This window comes from Haplochromis burtoni, unplaced genomic scaffold, assembly GCF_018398535.1.
Source record: "Haplochromis burtoni strain Fernald_Lab_line unplaced genomic scaffold, NCSU_Asbu1 Contig_146, whole genome shotgun sequence".
Taxonomy (NCBI): Eukaryota; Metazoa; Chordata; class Actinopteri; order Cichliformes; family Cichlidae; genus Haplochromis; species Haplochromis burtoni.
In genome coordinates, this window is record NW_024582507.1 from 182,196 (window position 1) to 199,158 (window position 16,963).

The 16,963-nt window shown below is 41.9% G+C and overlaps 2 protein-coding genes across 17 annotated transcripts in view; one reads left to right on the forward strand and one right to left on the reverse strand.

Annotated features, from left to right (window-relative positions):
- The first annotated feature begins 278 nt into the window (after nucleotides 1–278).
- rhodopsin (rhodopsin-like) lies at nucleotides 279–1,745 on the forward strand. The gene is given in 1 exon segment (NM_001287832.1): nucleotides 279–1,745. A coding segment is annotated over 1 exon segment (1,065 nt). The 5' UTR covers nucleotides 279–335; the 3' UTR covers nucleotides 1,401–1,745.
- Nucleotides 1,746–4,054: 2,309 nt separating this feature from the next.
- LOC102291253 (membrane-associated guanylate kinase, WW and PDZ domain-containing protein 1) overlaps nucleotides 4,055–16,963 on the reverse strand; it is an 89,373-nt gene continuing 76,464 nt past the window's right edge. For 13 of the 16 annotated variants that reach the window (XM_014336596.2, XM_014336603.2, XM_014336598.2 and 10 more), the window contains 9 exons: nucleotides 16,437–16,528; nucleotides 15,527–15,722; nucleotides 15,081–15,383; nucleotides 12,348–12,551; nucleotides 11,092–11,176; nucleotides 9,887–9,947; nucleotides 8,942–9,085; nucleotides 8,669–8,807; nucleotides 4,055–7,177 (listed from right to left, as the gene is read on the reverse strand). In XM_014336596.2, the coding sequence (XP_014192082.1) occupies nucleotides 6,072–7,177; nucleotides 8,669–8,807; nucleotides 8,942–9,085; nucleotides 9,887–9,947; nucleotides 11,092–11,176; nucleotides 12,348–12,551; nucleotides 15,081–15,383; nucleotides 15,527–15,722; nucleotides 16,437–16,528 (2,330 nt within the window). In that variant the 3' untranslated portion in view covers nucleotides 4,055–6,071. Of the gene's footprint in view, nucleotides 7,178–8,021; nucleotides 8,114–8,668; nucleotides 8,808–8,941; nucleotides 9,086–9,886; nucleotides 9,948–11,091; nucleotides 11,177–12,347; nucleotides 12,552–15,080; nucleotides 15,384–15,526; nucleotides 15,723–16,436; nucleotides 16,529–16,963 lie in introns of all 16 variants that reach the window. The other 3 variants (XM_014336606.2, XM_014336607.2, XM_014336600.2) reach the window with 2 other exon arrangements.

Sequence of the window (16,963 nt, forward strand, 5' to 3'; positions counted from 1 at the left end):
GACTGTGCACTAAAAGCTTATTTTCTCACTAGACACGATGTTGTTAACATGCTTCAAAACATACGGTCACTGGATAGCGCCGTGTTAGACGTGAGCAGGTGTAACCTTAATATCTTGATGAGTGGTCATTAATGTTTGCAGTGGTGGCTGGATTAGTTATTAACTGTGGCCTAAATCAGTTTGTGCTGACAGATTGGGAAAGTGATAATCCAAGGTGTGCCTTTAAAAGCCAGACTGTAGCTACCTGGTTCCATTTGTAGCATTTGTACCATCACTCTCCCAAACAGCCAGAAGAAACACCTCTGAAGGGCTGATCGCAACCACAAGCCGCAACCATGAATGGCACAGAGGGACCCTTTTTCTATGTCCCTATGGTAAACACCACTGGTATTGTCCGGAGTCCTTATGAATACCCTCAGCACTACCTTGTCAGCCCAGCAGCTTATGCTGCTCTGGGTGCCTACATGTTCTTTCTCATCCTTGTTGGATTTCCCATCAACTTCCTTACTCTCTATGTCACCATTGAACACAAGAAGCTGCGAACCCCACTAAACTACATCCTTCTGAACCTTGCGGTGGCTGACCTCTTCATGGTGTTTGGAGGATTCACCACAACGGTTTACACCTCTATGCATGGCTACTTCGTCCTAGGTCGCCTTGGCTGCAATCTGGAAGGATTCTTTGCTACCCTCGGTGGTGAGATTGGTCTCTGGTCACTGGTTGTCCTTGCTGTTGAAAGGTGGTTAGTCGTCTGCAAGCCTATTAGCAACTTCCGCTTTGGGGAGAACCACGCTATTATGGGCTTGGCCTTCACCTGGGTAGCGGCCCTTTCTTGCGCTGCACCCCCTCTTGTCGGCTGGTCTCGTTACATCCCTGAGGGCATGCAGTGCTCATGTGGAGTCGACTACTACACACGTGCAGAAGGCTTCAACAACGAGTCGTTTGTTATCTACATGTTTATCTGCCACTTCACGATTCCACTGACTGTTGTGTTTTTCTGCTACGGCCGCCTGCTCTGTGCTGTCAAGGAGGCTGCTGCTGCCCAGCAGGAGTCTGAAACCACCCAGAGGGCTGAAAGGGAAGTCACCCGCATGGTTATTATGATGGTTATTTCCTTCCTGGTATGTTGGCTGCCCTATGCCGGAGTGGCCTGGTATATCTTCACACATCAGGGATCTGAATTTGGACCAGTCTTCATGACCCTCCCAGCCTTCTTTGCCAAGGGCGCTTCCATCTACAACCCTATCATTTACATCTGCATGAACAAGCAGTTCCGCCACTGCATGATCACCACCTTGTGCTGCGGGAAAAATCCCTTTGAAGAAGAGGAGGGAGCATCTTCTACTGCCTCCAAGACCGAGGCTTCCTCTGTGTCCTCCAGCTCTGTGTCTCCTGCATAAAAGGGGCGTCAAGCAACGGCTCCGTGATCCGCCATCCAAGACGAAGACTTCTGCTCCCCCAGGGAAACTACTGAAGGCTAATGTCTACAGAAATAATTTCCTTTTTGTATTTTTACAAACGAATTGATTCAACCTAAAGACAGTTGCAGTAAAGGTCAGCCCATTACAGAGTTGTTCCTGTATGTACAGAATATCCAACTTAACAATCGGTGAGATTTTTTTTTCCTGAGAGGAAAAGGAAAAATGCTAATCTTTCACAGTTGGATCCTATATGATACTGGCTTATTTTTGAATGTAGAGGCATGTAATCAAGGCAACGTAAAATAAAACGCACTTTGCAAATGACGCATCCTGTTTATGTTTTACTTACAGTTTGGGTGGCAAAGTTCATATGATTGTAGTATATTTAATCAAATAAATAAATGTGAACGACCTATTCAGAATGCATTTATGTCTTGAGTCAGTTTAGACTTTAGAGCTGTTATTGCAGTTACTACTGCTCATCTACTGTTAAACTTGATGAAACAGTACACAAAAACTTAGTACTTAGTGTTTACAAGTGGCCTCTATAATCTCATTTCAGTCACAGGTCACCTTGGGCTTATAACTTGGCCTAATAAAGAGATTACAACATTATAAGATCTTATTATCGGTGAGTATGCATGACACCAGACACAACTTTATCTGATAATAGATATTAATCACATTATGTAAAGGTTGACAAAGATTTATTAGATGACCAAATGAGTCTAACCAAGTGACAACTTCATGCAAATTCAATGGAAACATTACAGGTAGTGTGAAAGGACGAATCAATCAAGACTCTATTACACGTAAACCTAATTAGTATCAATAAGGAGTATTGATATTTAATGGTTTATAAAACTCTCTAATGTTTTAATAGCATAATAGTATATTACATAAACAATAGTATTACACACACACACAGCGTGGTGCTTGTGCAGTGGAACTGCATGAGCACAATATGAGCACAGGTCTTTTTGCATCACAGATACGTTACTGAACAAGGTGAATTGTGATGCTTGTGCTCTTGGTAACTTGTAGTTGGAGTCCAGAGCAAATTTCCTTCCTCTTTGGGGAGAATGAAACATAAAATAAAGTAATATTAGTCATTATTATTATTATTATTATTAATAATAATAATAATAATAAAACTGAATTTACATTTTTAAAGCCAAATTTGAGCTGGCACACTGGACTTCTCTAAGAAATCAGAAATTACTCAAGCATTTAATTACCAACATTCAATCACTAAAAATATTTTTTCTGTTCAGGACTGCAAGTAATTAACTTTTTTTTAAAAACATTGTAAATTCATTGATAACAACAATGATATTTTAGTATTAAAAATAAAATTTCATTTTTTACAGAAACACTTAAAATATTATTTTGGTTATTTACTGGTACTGTTGTTAAGGGTAACTAAACTGTACACTACCCTGTGGTGTACCGTAATACATTTGCTAAACTGGTACACTCATTCCTATATGGCAATGAGTAATTATCCGTTTCACAGTTCCAAATTGTCCAAATGTATTAAAACAGCACCCATAACAGCATGTTAGCTCCTTGTATCCATGCTGACATGTTATGTTTTTGTTTTGTTTTTTTCCAAGTTACCCATTTGAGTTACAAATTAAAACTAAGACAAGAAACCTATGACTGTGGATCTGTTGGACAACTACTTGCCTTTTTCCTGCTTTTCTGCACAGTGTTCAGCATTTACATAAGTAGACAACCTTCAGACACTGACAATCTGTGTAAACTTCAGTTTTTTACCCCTCAGCCATAAAAGGCTCATGTGGTGTTGTTGTCACCCTCCCAGGCAGACAATGTGGACACCCGAGTTTGTTAATGCGATAACTCGAGAACGAAGTGACGTTTGAGATTCAGATTGATACCATCAGTGCCGCTTCTACGTTTGAATCACAGTGATCTTGATCTTAACGCCAGAGGTTAAGTTTTCTGAAAGTCTTGTGAATGGGATAAGTTGAGAAGGAAATCACCTATACTTTTCAAATTTATACTATAGGTGTTTGTACTAGGAGGCTGATGGGTACCACTGGGTACCCCCAGTATTTTTTACACAGATAAAACTGATCAGAAATTACTAATGTAGTTGATAAAGAAGAATGAACTCTATGAAGCAATATAACTAACGGCCCACATCGATGACTACTATCTTGCATGTTTTTTTTTGTGTGTGGGAGTCAGTAGACACATTCTCCTCCTCTGAAGAAGGTATTTAAAAATTTTTTAGAGATGTGTGTGATCAACAGATAAGCAGTTTTTAAAACACTCCAACCAACCCATTTGGCACAAACAACCATGCCACGTCACCTTTATTTCCCATTCTGACGTGCAGTTTGAACTTCAGCAGGTTGTTTTGACCATGTGTGCATTCCTAAACCCATTGAGTTGCTCTCGTGTGTTCACATAAGCGAGCAGTTGTGCAGCTGCACCTAAAGAAGTGGCCAGTGACTGTACAATCACCATTGTTCTTTCTTCCGGTTGCCAGTCTCTACACTTGCACATCAAAACCACGACCAGCTCACCAGCGACGTGATCAAAAAACCTGAACAAACGCAAAAGCTTATCCTGAGATGTGCAGTCAGGCATAAAAAAAGAAATCCTTTTGAATTTGTATGGAAAACTTTATTTGATAATAAAAATAGCATTCACAGACTTCTTTTGATAGCTACATATACATTGTAATCCATCTCAAGGAAAGAAGCTGGATAAGTCCACATCTACTTGTACTTTGACTAATGTTATGTATAGCTTCATGGGTCAAATAAAGCTATGAACAATGTAGTATTTATATATGCATAGTTATATAAAAAAGATTGGCCCATATACATGTACTGCTTTTATCAACACAGAGACAGCATTATGTCTGGAGCACGTTGCAAGAAATAATGCTTGAAGAACACAGACTGCATACAAGTGCTTTATAATACAAAGGCAGGCTAACCATTGAGAGAGATTCAAACCATTAAACAGTTTCTGATTGACCACATACAGTCTTTCATTTTAAAATGTCTTTACATACCTGATCCAGAGTAAATCAACATATTTCCCCACAAATCATCAGGTCCACTTCAGAGATATAAACACAATGTCACATTCCTCACTACTGAGGGTTTTCATAAATTTCTCTTTTGTACAAGAAAAAGGCAACATTTTATTCCTCCACAGGTTCCTTGTAGTTACATTGGAGAAAAAAAAAATCTTTACAGGTGATGGCCAACACTTCTCAGATTCGCTTCTTTTTTGTTAAATACAGTACCATGGTGACAATGGTGATTAAACAATGCATTTGTTGTGGTTCTCCCCCCTCCTCCCAATATATTTTTAGTTTGTAAATGAAACATAAAACAGAGAATACACACAAAACAACAGTAAAAAGCAGCAGTCAGATTCCAGTGGCATGACAGCATGGCTCAGCATGGCAGATCAGTTGTCCCCTGTACCGGGAATCTCCATGTTACCGACACACGTAACCACATCGGCTCTGCGCCTCTGTACCCAGGAGGTGGTCGGTGCACAAACGTGCTTGTAATAAACATGAGGACAGGGCTTAAAGTTACTGTGGGATTACAGTGCATGTTCCTTTATCAATTATTCTCACTCAGACCCATCAAATAAAGTGATCACACTACATTTTAATTTACACATGCATCTTGCACAGGGATAATTTACATATTTATTTACTTTTTTTGGCATATCTCAAAAATCATATTTCATGGCAGCTTCGGCTGGTATTATGGCATAATGCAGACTTGTGTAAGGTGAAATTACATTTTTCCACAACAGAGAACATTGTTGCCTGTAGCTGAAAGCGAGTCGAGCTCCTTTCCCATCGCATCAGTACACACAGTTTTTTCCTCAATCCTTCTCCAGGGGGAATCTAATAATAGCACTGCCAATTTTCACATAACTCGTTAGAGTTTTGGAAGCGTGTATTTAGGCAAAAGAGGTTACACTGCCTCAGCATGCATTTCCAAGTCCATTATATACTTTTACCTTGGTCCTTAATAAAAGATCGAATGACTCTTACTGGAGATATGTGCCGAATCAAAAATAAATAGTGAGCAAATGCAAAAATGTCATATATTAATTATCTAATTATCATTCTAGTTTCACCATCAAATCTTAACATTTAGATTTTTGCAAAGTCCATTTTCACAGTTCTCGTGAACCACCAGTGTCTTGTGCTATAGTTTTTTTTAAGCAATTCAGGAATGGATAAAGACATCTAAAAACAAGTTGAAAACAAGCTTAGTAGTTACCACAATTGGAAGCATGTTTCATACCTCTGAGGGAACAAATATTTAGAGTCAGCAATGCCTACAAAAAAGCAATATCACTGATTTCATATGCAGGCACATACAATACCTTTACTATAGTACAACAACCTTTGTTATGCTCAAAATAACCAAAACAATGACAAAAACAGTGTGAACTGATAGGATTGTACTCCTGCTGTTTTATGAATCTCTGGATGGGATCACAAGTAGTAAAGTTAATCAAATCAAACCATTCGACCAAATAAAGCACGAGAGTTAGTATCCTTAGAAGTCCAATTCCAGTGTATGGTACATAGTTTGCACAGATAGAGAGAGTGGTGAGGGGGATCTCTGCTCTGCTCTAGATGCTGAGGTCTTTCGGGCTTTCTTTGTACAGCCTTCTCTTGGGCTCAGGGAGCTGGTTCGGGCTGCGGCCTACTGCGTTATTGTTGTGGCCGGTGTTGTTGAAGGCAGCGTTACTGTGTGCAGCGTTGTTCTTCATCATGCTGTAGTAGTCTTTTAGTCTTGGTGCGGCTGCATAGTTCAGCTCATCCCGGCTGTAGGTGCTATCAGGGGAAGAGTCCCGCTCAACTCTGTACAGTCTCTCCATTTTCCCGTTTGTCCGATGTCTCTCCTCTCTCCTCTCCGATGAAGAGTCTCGCAGAAGGTTGCCGTTCTTTGTGGCTCTGTCGTATGTGCGGCCCCTAGCTTGAGAAAAGGAATCCCCTTTGTTGTTGGTGCGCTCCGGGGTGGTAAACTCCCTGACTTGCCCAGTCATCTGCGAGTCCTTGAGGAGCCTCCGCTCATTGTACTTCCGATCGGGGGTGACTGCGAGGAACCCTCCATCATCGTAATCCCTCTCAGGTGTACGGTCGCGATGTGCTCGCTCTGCCCTGCGGTCCATCGATTTGGCCCGCCGGTGATCAGGGGACGAGGCGCGCTTTCGGGTCGGTGAGCGGTCGAGGGAGCCGCGGCGCTGCGGACGAAATCTCCCGTCCAGCGTAGAACTGCTATTTGAGAGCTCTCGCTCCCTCAGTTTCTCGGCAGCTGCAGCTTTTTTCCCCGAGTTGTCCTTCCTCAGAGTCTTTAGGAGTTTAGAGATGCCGCTCTCCGACTCCGACTTCTTGACTTTGCGGCCCCGGCTCTTCTTGTTGCCATTGCTACTGCTGTTGCTGTTGTCAGGAGACTGCTGTCTGGGGGAACTTTGACTGTGATTGTTATTCCAGGTGTGATGATGATGGGGTTTAAATTGCCAGCCTTGGTAGTCCATCTGATTTGACCCATCCCTGTCCCTGTTCCTGTCCATGTCTCGGCCACGCACAGCCTCCTCCTGGCGTGATGGTTTGTGAAGGTCTGGTGGATAACTGGACTCCAATGAGGTGTGATATCGGCTTTTGGGTGGCAGCGTTCTCACTTCCGGAGTGTTTTGTGCCCCGGGTGCGGAAGGGTGCCCGTCATTGCTGCCGTCTGCAGGAGGGGAGAAAGAACGGGAAATATCTTTTCAACAAGTATCGGAAAGAAACTTAAAAAAAAAAAGAAAAATCAAAAACGTGAAATTAATTGCGATCAGCAGACATGATTTTCCTTGTTGGCTGATTTGAGCTCTTGCATTGACATGATACAAACAAACAAAAAAAAATCAAAAATCAAAGCAGATACTGATGGAAATCATGCATACTGGTATACTTCCATTTGCTGCATTTATTCTTAGAATAAATCCGGCTAATGTAAGCTGATGTGTAACACTTTAACACATCTGCACACAAAAAATGCATTGAAGTTATACATGATTTCAATATGGTTTCGCTATAAGGGCTGCAGGTTAAAACACAAGGTGACTTCGGCAACAACAGCAGGTGCAACACATCAGCAAGTGTAGGGCAGGGGGTTATCGATAACACAGCAGGCACCTAGGAAATCATTCAAAATAAAATGATGAGTTTAATGTACATTAATTGGAGGAACAAAGCAAAAAAAACTGTTTGGCTGAAAGTCTGCCAACCCCCCCCCCCAAAAACAGACAGGTTGCAGGTGGCAGCAGCGTGTGATGACGGGTTGAATTAAATTAGTCCCATTAATAAATGTCTGGTCTGAAGCTGGCACATGGGTAGGGATATCATATGCATACAGAAGTTGAATAACATGGGTTAAATGAGGCTGACAAAGCTTGTATACAATGTCAACAGGTCTTCACGCCAACACGCACACACAGTGGGATGCAGGGTGGTATGGGCTGAAAGAAGGGGTGAATATAACTGAAAGGAAAACGGTGACAGGGAGAGTGGAGTGGGACAGACTTTTGGCTACAAACCGTTGTCTGATTTTGGCCCATTAGGTAGAAACAGGGCTCTCCCATCTTGTCATTTCTCATTGTACCAACAGCGAGATGAGGAGCCATCATCGCTGGAGAGAGGAGGAAGAGCCCAGCAACGAGAGACAATCAGAGAGAGAAAGGAGGAGGAGCAGAGAGGAGAAAACAAATAAAACAGACAAGAGGCTGTTTTACAGTACATCTTAATAAGAGAGAGGAAGTTATTTTTTGTCAAAGACAAAAGAATATTGACACAAACTCTTTATAAAGCATCAAAAGAAACCAATCTGAGGGTAAAAGAAAGTGTCAGAAAATTAAAATCCCAGTTGAACCAGCAAATAACAGTAAATTGACAATGAGAAAAAGAATCCTACACAGGAAATCTGTGCAACAGCTCTTTAAGATCAAATATATATTTGAAAGATCAGTTTTGTGGATAAACAATAAATGACAGGTTGTTACATATTAATCACACTTTGAACATGTCTTCCTGTTAAACATTTATCAGTTAGGTTAGCAGTGCAGCTGAAGATCATTTTTAAGGAATATAACATTTTTCTGGTGCACTACAAAGATAAGAAACTTTAGTCTGCGGTTCAGCAGTGACAGTGATGAGTTTCAGCGCCACACCATAATGCATTACCTACCATATTCAGGTACAGATCCATCTCCCCGTTTGAGGACGAGCCGTGCCCTCCGACCACCATTCTTGATCAGTTCGATGGCACGTGAGTGCTTCATGTTCTTTGTGCTCTCACCATTAATCTCCAAAATCTCATCTCCCACCTTAAAACAGAGAGGCCATGTTACTGTGGCAACGGGCTAAAGGTAGGGTTTCATCGACACTGTGCAAAAAAGAAATTTAGTACATGAAAATGTATTTTGACAGAGAATCAAAATAAAAGAACCCAGATTCTTACCCTTATCTTGCCATTTCTTACAGCAGCCCCGTCCTCTGCTAGTCTTAACACATATAGGTCCATGTTGTACTCCCGGCCGCCTCTCAAGCTAAAGCCAAAACCTTTACTGTCTCGCTCGAGGTCCACAGAGTAGAACTCTGCATCCTAAAAGATAGAAAAGGGTTGAAAAAGAGAAAGTCACAGAGACACCAGAGTGACTAATCCATAGTTCAAAGAGTCGAAAGGTGATTTCAAACTTAAGGGCTAATCAAGCCCTGTCCCAGAAAAAACTCAAAGTGTCAATGGCAGTGCAATACCTTCAAATGCATGAATAATTAATGATGCATGAGCCTGTGAGCTGGGTACAGATCACTGAGGGAAGGGCACCGCAAGGGCTGGACCCAAAACTTACCTTACTCATGAAAAAGTTAAGAGTTATGGAATCTTCCAGCGCATGGAAGAGTATGGTAGTGTGTGTATGGGGGGGTATCTGTATGTAATAAGGACTATTTGAATATTTGACACAAAAATATTTATGCCATCCACATGTGGTACATATCCCCCCCATGTTTACTTGCGCTTTTCTTCCTCCCTCTTCTGGCCTGAAATGGAATATTGCAGCACATGCTGGCATGTTACTGCCATCTATTGATCAGAAAATAGCGTGGTACCACTGCCTGCTTTTTGTAATGCATCACACATGTGTAGGGGCTCTTCTCATTTTCTTTCTCGTGCAACCTTAAAACCACTATCCACTAATTTTACAGTATGACCTACTTTTCAGCTGACAAGTAGTGGAAATACATTAAGGTGACATTCCACAGAGGAGTGGAAGATTCTATTGCGGCCATAATGATCCTTTTATTTCCCTTTGATAATAACTGTAGCATATCTTACTGCATGTTACTGATAGATTGAAGTAAAATGGTGATGACCTTTAACTAGGGATGAAAAATCCATTCTTACCTGTGTGGTCAGAGATTGTGTGGGAGGAGGAGGTGGAGCTCCTTTTGACTTTGGGTTATTCCTTGGGTTATAAAAAAAACAACAACAACAACCTGTTAATACATGTAATGCATAGATATTGTGCTGTATTTATGGCTTCATCATTCGCCACAACAGTGAAACCACTGTCAGGTGAAGTGAAACATTATCTCATCACAGTGCAATATTCTGCCACCTACATACTGTTACTGCACACGTGACCCAGTAGATAACTTTCTCTTTACTCAGGGTCTAGGCCCTCTTAAGTCTAATTTTTGCTTCTTTTTTTTTTCTTTGTTTGCTTTGAATTTCATGATTTGGCTGTGCAAATGATTGGCTCTCGTTTACAGTCTGCCTTTTGTCCCGTGTCTCTGGCAACCCGGGCCCGAGTCTGAATCTGTCAGAGGTTTCTTCCTGTTAAAAGGTTGTTTTGTTTTTTCCTTCCCACTGTCACCAAGTTGCTGTTTGATTGTTGGGGTTTCTCTCTAATATTTTAGGGTCTTTGCCTTAAGGCAACTGTTGTTGTGATTTGGTGCTATATAAATAAATTAAAATTGAATCAGTAATGAGCTGTTTGCAAAAGTCCGCTTATTGACAATGTCATTTTTGCAGTTTAATTGCCACTGTGCAGAAACTACGTCAATCTTTGTGGAAGAACTTCTATTTTTTAGCCCCAAATCTACAAGGCTCTGGCTTGACTGTGAATCTAAGTAGTTAATGTGAATTTCTCTGTAATCAGAGCTGCAACAGATGGCAACAGATTTTAAATCTTCAATGATTTATCACAGCTAACTGCTGTATTATCACAAAAGGATTGCTTGTAATTGCCAACTTAACTCCTTTTAACTGCAAACCAGTAGCAGAGTGAGACACTGACTTGTCTTAATATTCCTGTCTTTATGCTCCTAAGTCTGAAGACAGCAAGTAGTTGCAGGCCCAGTCTTTCAATCAACCATTTCAAACAAAGCAAGATCACATTTTGCGCACGTTTACATAAACTTTGGACATGCCACAATCTCCATCCGCTTTTCTTTAGTTTAACAGTAACATTATAATGATGTTTTGGTGACATAAGACAAGTCTGATTGGTGTGCACTCTTTAAAGATGATTTTTATTCGTGGAAATTAAAAAACGAAACAAAAAAACAAAAAAAAAAACAAACAAAAAACCACACATCGTCACCTACCGGGAGTCTCCAGACTGAGGTGTGTGTGTGGTGGTGATAGTGGCGATCTTCTCAGCGTTTGTCAGCAGAGAAGCATTGGAAGATTCTGAAAAGAGAAAATACAATAAAGAGATAAACAATAGAAAACAAAGTGACTACTTTTGTTAAATGCATTTGCCTCTAGCTGCGTTTTAAAAAGATACTCTGGAGAACAAAATGTTAGTCTACAAGAGTCCCCTGAACCACCCACAGGCAGTTCTATTCAACCTGATGCTAACTGCCTGTGATGCTGTCATTTGCCATTTACTCATGTACAACACTGGCCCCACTGCACGAAAGAAAAATAGCATTAAAGGAAAAGAAAAAAAAATGACATGTATCATTTTGATTTAGTCGTTGTTCCAGGAGGGCAAAAAAAAAAAAATTAATAAGAGCAAGAATGACCGTCTTTTCTTGCTTTTCTGTTGTATCACAAACAAGCAGCACATGTTTAAGTTACCCGCACCACTGATAGGAGTACAGCTCTGTCTGCAAGAACATCAGCCTGACTCATTTGTCTTAGACTCCTTACTCACTCATGCCTACTTCCCTCATTACTTAAAGAAATACGACTTCCTTGCAGCCACCTCTAACTTTCTCTGAGGCACAGGGCTTTCTAAAGCCACACTACCAAACTTTGCCTTGTGATTCTTCATGAGTGAGTTGCTGAACATGTGCGCGTGGGAGTTTGTTCCTACCTCTGTCACCTCCCATCTTCATTAAGCTTCATTTTATGTCTCTGCGTGGCTCTTTGCGATGTCTGCATGAGCTGACCAATGGCTCAGTCTTTAACATGCACTTTGTGTCAGCGCTTGACATATTTTTGCCAAAACGTGGAGCTTTGAGTCACAAACTGCTTGTGCTGCAATATTGTGCAGTTCCGTTTCTTTTTCTAGGCTAAGCTAAAGAGCTTAACACCATCAGGAAGCACTTGATTAAATGTGAGCAGTGTTTTTAATCCGTTAAAAGTGACAACAAATCCAGAAAATAAAATAAACCAGAAACTCGGGGGGTGGAACGAAACTCGGGAAGTGTTATGGCAGTTTCTGGGGGCAACTTCACCTTACTCCTACTCAGTGACTCACTTTCAGGAGACGAGGGTTCACACCCTCGTGAAAAGTGCTCTTGCCTGTGAACAGAGTCAGTGCCCTTTGCTTCCCACCACAACCATGAATAAGTCACATCACACTGCATTATGAAACAGCCATCGTGAGGCCGGAAGCCATCGCACGCCTTACCATCACCGGGGATGATCCTGAGCGAGACTGTGTTCCCGGCTTCCTTGATCAGGTTGACGATGTCAGAGTGCGACTTGTTGGTGATGGAGCAGCCGTTAACGGCCAGTATTCGGTCCCCGACTTTCAGCTTCCCGCAGCGGTCCGCCGGGCTGCCCTCAATGATGCGTCCTATTTTGTGGGGCATGGCCACACAAGCATTTCCAGCTTTTGTGTTAATAAACATGTTTGTTTTGTGTGTACATTTTGCACGTCATGATGATTTGTTCGATTGTGTTGATTGGTTGTATCGATTTATAGGTTTGGGAAAAAAAGAAGAGAGAAAGAAAACAGGGAGAAAGAACGAAGAAAGGTTAATTATGCAAATCATTGCGTCCCAGTTCCCCCACAGAAAACCAATAAAGCTGAGGACCTGTTGAAAAATACATATGCACTGTAAAGTATGAGGAGAACAATATAATTTACAGGCTCTTTGGGACAATGCGGGTGATGTGGTAATCAATGCACAGTGAAGCAGGTGGAGCACCACTCCTGTTAGATATTCAACTAAGTGAGCTTGACCAGCTCCGAAATCAGATGAATTTGGATATGTAGATGTTCAGACTATACTGCAGTTGGAGTTTAGTCAGTGCAAATGCTGCAAGAAATACTTGCAGCAGCAGATTGACAGTTTTCAACACTGCACGCCTCGTTTACACAGAAGCTTTGAACAGACCCAGGGGATCTCCAGCTCTTCTCACCCTCCCTCCATGTTTTTCCCTTTATCTCCGCTGCTCACGACACTTTTCCCTCCAGTATTTTTTGCGGCATCCATATTTATTACATCACCTTAGTTTACCCTTCTTGTGTCTCGATTAAAAAAAAAATGCAGTTGTATTCTGTCAGTCTATCTAAAAAATGAAATATGGGACAGGGTGTGTCAAGGATTTAATACCCAATCTGTTAAGCACAACACCAACCCCCAGGTCATGGGGGTGGGGGGGGGGCGCAAATGGACTCGTGCAAAGTGATTTATGCATCACTGATGTATGGGAGACAGAATCAGCTGAAATTGCTCTATTTTCTCCACCAGGGCTTTAAAAAAAACCCATCTAGCCTCCTGGAAGAATCCTTGCAGCAATGTCATGCCATGTTTTTATTTTTGTTTGGGCTTTTTTTTTTTTTTTTTTTTTAGTAATACACATTCCTCTTTCAGTTTTCAGCTCGTGTCCCACATGGTTAGAATCCATTAGAGCAGTGAGTGCAGGATGCTACAGCGTGATCCTAGATCAGTGAGTGAAAGCACAAAGTCAATTCATCTCATTCTCCCGAGAGGAATAGTGACAGAGCAGAGAAGGGGGGAGCACAGCGAGGAAGCAGCAAAAACAGGCACCTGAAAAGTAGAAGTAGTCTAGACGTGGTTGTTGACTAGCACCGTCACAGGTGTCATTATAAATAACTCATTAATTCTTGCATCGCATTTCGCAGAGCGACGCCCTTAGCCTGTGGGATCAATGAAATATTCCCCAGGCACTCAGCATGGGTAACGTGTCATCCATTCTTGTGTTATGCCTATGACAGACCACAGTACATCATCATAATGGCTACTACACAGGGGACCTTGCTATGACATTCATGTTTGAAATTCATCACTCAGAGGTTAATACCAAATTTGTTCAAGGACGTCTACAATTCCTCATCAGTGCCTGCCTCACGTTAATACATGTGATACTGCTCTTTTGCTGCGATACATAAATGGTACGGACAGCTATGGACTGTGCCGAGTATATTTCAATTACATGCTGAATGAATTGGTGAGGGCACCTCCGAGGCATCAATGTGTGATGATGGCGTTTGTGATAAAGCTGCAGCCGGTTCGATCCTGACAGAGTGCACTCGCACACGAAGGGTTCCTTTATCCTTAAGCTTATGATAGTCTGTGACCTCAGTCTGTGGCATTAAGCACCCTCCTGTTAAACACCTCCCCCCTGCTGCGTATAAGCAGGGGAAACTCAGTGATAAAAATATAAAAAAAATATGTTAATTCTGCCAGGAGATAGCGTCAATCATTTAACTTTGTAGTGCTTTCATACTTTGTATGGATGTGTTTTGCTGGAGGCAGTTTCATGTACCACCTGTCAGTTTCTTTGGGATGAACTGTTTTGGCTTTAGTTGTAATAAAGAAAACACACACACACACACACTCTAGAACGTACTAAAGTTTTTTAAAAGTGTTGATGTGGTTTTTTTCTTGCCCTCAAAATGCAGTAATTCTGGGTATACACTGTTTTTGTCTCTGAAGCTGGTGATCGGGGGATAATCTATAAACTACATTGAGCACAAGATGCTGTTCGGTGCTTTTTTTAATTACAGAAGTTTCCATTTATTCCGTCATTTACTCATTATAATCATTTCAGTACATTCTTAATAGTCACTGGCATACACACGTGTGCGTTTGTATATAATCAGGACTGGAATTCTGCTTATTTTTGAATTTTTTGCCCATCCTGCTCACAGCCAGAAAGTGAATTAATGACAGAGACATGAGGATAGAAGAAGATGAAAACATCACTTGCACCAATTCAAATTACAAATGCCCGAACAATCAAACTGTTAAATCTGATTAATGTCTAAATTGAACTGTCTGTAGCATTGAAGACAGAGCCAGGCTATAGTAAACAAAATAATTTCTCTTGTCAGACTGAATTGAAGTCGCTGTCAATCTCAACTAGCTTCAGCTCAGTCTGCCTCACTTACCAAAGGTGGTTCCAGCATCGGGCCTGGAAACTGATGACACTATGACAAAACCGAATCCTTCGTTCTCTCCTCGTTGGATCTCCACATCGTACGGTTGCAGGGAGGCCGGCACTACTGCGCTACCACTGCCTCCTCCGCCACCACTGCCGATGCCGCTGGTAGATCCACTTCCAGAACTGACAGTGTTGAGTGAGTTCTGGCTCCCCTGGGGGGTCCGCTTGCCCTCTGTTAGACTCGGTGCCTGGGTGCTGCTGTGGTGGGAGGATGCTGGTGATGGAGGGACATCACCTTCTCCTTTTGAAACTTGGGATGAAGGGAGTGAGAATAGACTCTTTAGACTACATTTCAAGCAAGAAGCATGTGATATATTTGCATAAAATACATGTGACTGTGCGTGAGTCATGCATGAACGCACACGCTTAAGTTTTAACTAAAACTTTCCTCACCTCCGTATCCAGGGCTCTTGCGTCTGACAGTGAGGTTGACATGACCCTGTTTGGCGGCCTGCTGCATCAGCTGCACCACCAGCTGGTGAGACTTGCCCACTACTGCTGTGCCGTCCACACAGATGAGCTCATCGCCCGACCGCAGGCGACCATCCTCATCTGCTGCCCCGTACTTTACTATATGCCCTATGTAGATCTGCCAAAGGGAAAGCACATCAAATGCATTGCTACAGAGTAATTGCATTAGCTTAAAAAACAAAAGATCATTCAAGACACACCGCACTGAATCCGTGTGATTTATACAGCAGCTTTTCAAAGTTTCCTGTTTCAGTACTTCAAAGTATTTGTGGCTGACACAGGAAAAACCAAAAAGGCCGGTGCAGCCTATTGGGGCGGTGGAGAAACTACTGTGCTCTAGGCATTGTGTGGGAGAGTACACAGGTCTGCCAGAAACAAGTGCACAAATACCATGCAGCATGTTTGGCACAAACAACAAGTACTAACTCCTGTGGGGCAGACCTGAAACCTGCTGCCATTTTATTTCACTATCTGCCTTCCATTCGTCTTCTCGAAACCTTCTTTAAGACAAATATATGGCACACAACCAGAAGGAATGGTGGATAAGGCCTTTGCTGTTCTTAACAAGCTATCTATACAAATCTCCAGAGAGCAACAGCTCCAGTTAAAGAGAGAGAGTGATGCATTAGGTCTTTCTGCTATTTGGTTTAAAGGCAGACTGAAAGAGGCACAGGAAATGTAAAACACAGCGGAAACTAATGAAGCAAAGAAACTGTTAAGGAACAGAGCATTTAGTAATGGTTGTTGTGGATGGATGTATACGTAAACATAGTATTCTCATTCACAAGCAATTATAATAAACTGATGAGACTTAAAGTGAAGGAAGACTTACAGGCTCCCCAGGCTCATTTCCTCCCAATATGCGAAAGCCAAAGCCTGTATCCTTCCGCCAAAGGAAAATGTCCTGCTCCTGGCAATCTGGCACTGAAACACAAGAGAAACAGTGAGGACTCCATGGACATCAACAACCAAACCCAAACCAAAGATTTGCAGGTTCTGCTCAATTTTTCCTGCTAGAATCTATTTAGACTGATCACTGGATCCTTTTTTCTCTGATCAAATGTTCGCTTGATTATGGCAAATCTGCTGATCAATAAGGCATTTGCATTTCTAACAGTGTCAGAATGAGAGCAGGCTGGATCAACAGCTGCTTGCTCCTGCCTCATGCTCATGTTCAGAGCGCAAACTAGGCTGCAAGGTCTTGGGCTGTCACCTCATCACACTTGCAGACCTGAAATCTAGAACTCAACGCAGAGCCCTATTATTAGCTCTCATTTACAGTCAAGTCTTTCTTGCATGCATTAATTTATAGCATCTGCCTCCCATGCACTATTTCTGTACACACACACACACACCTCC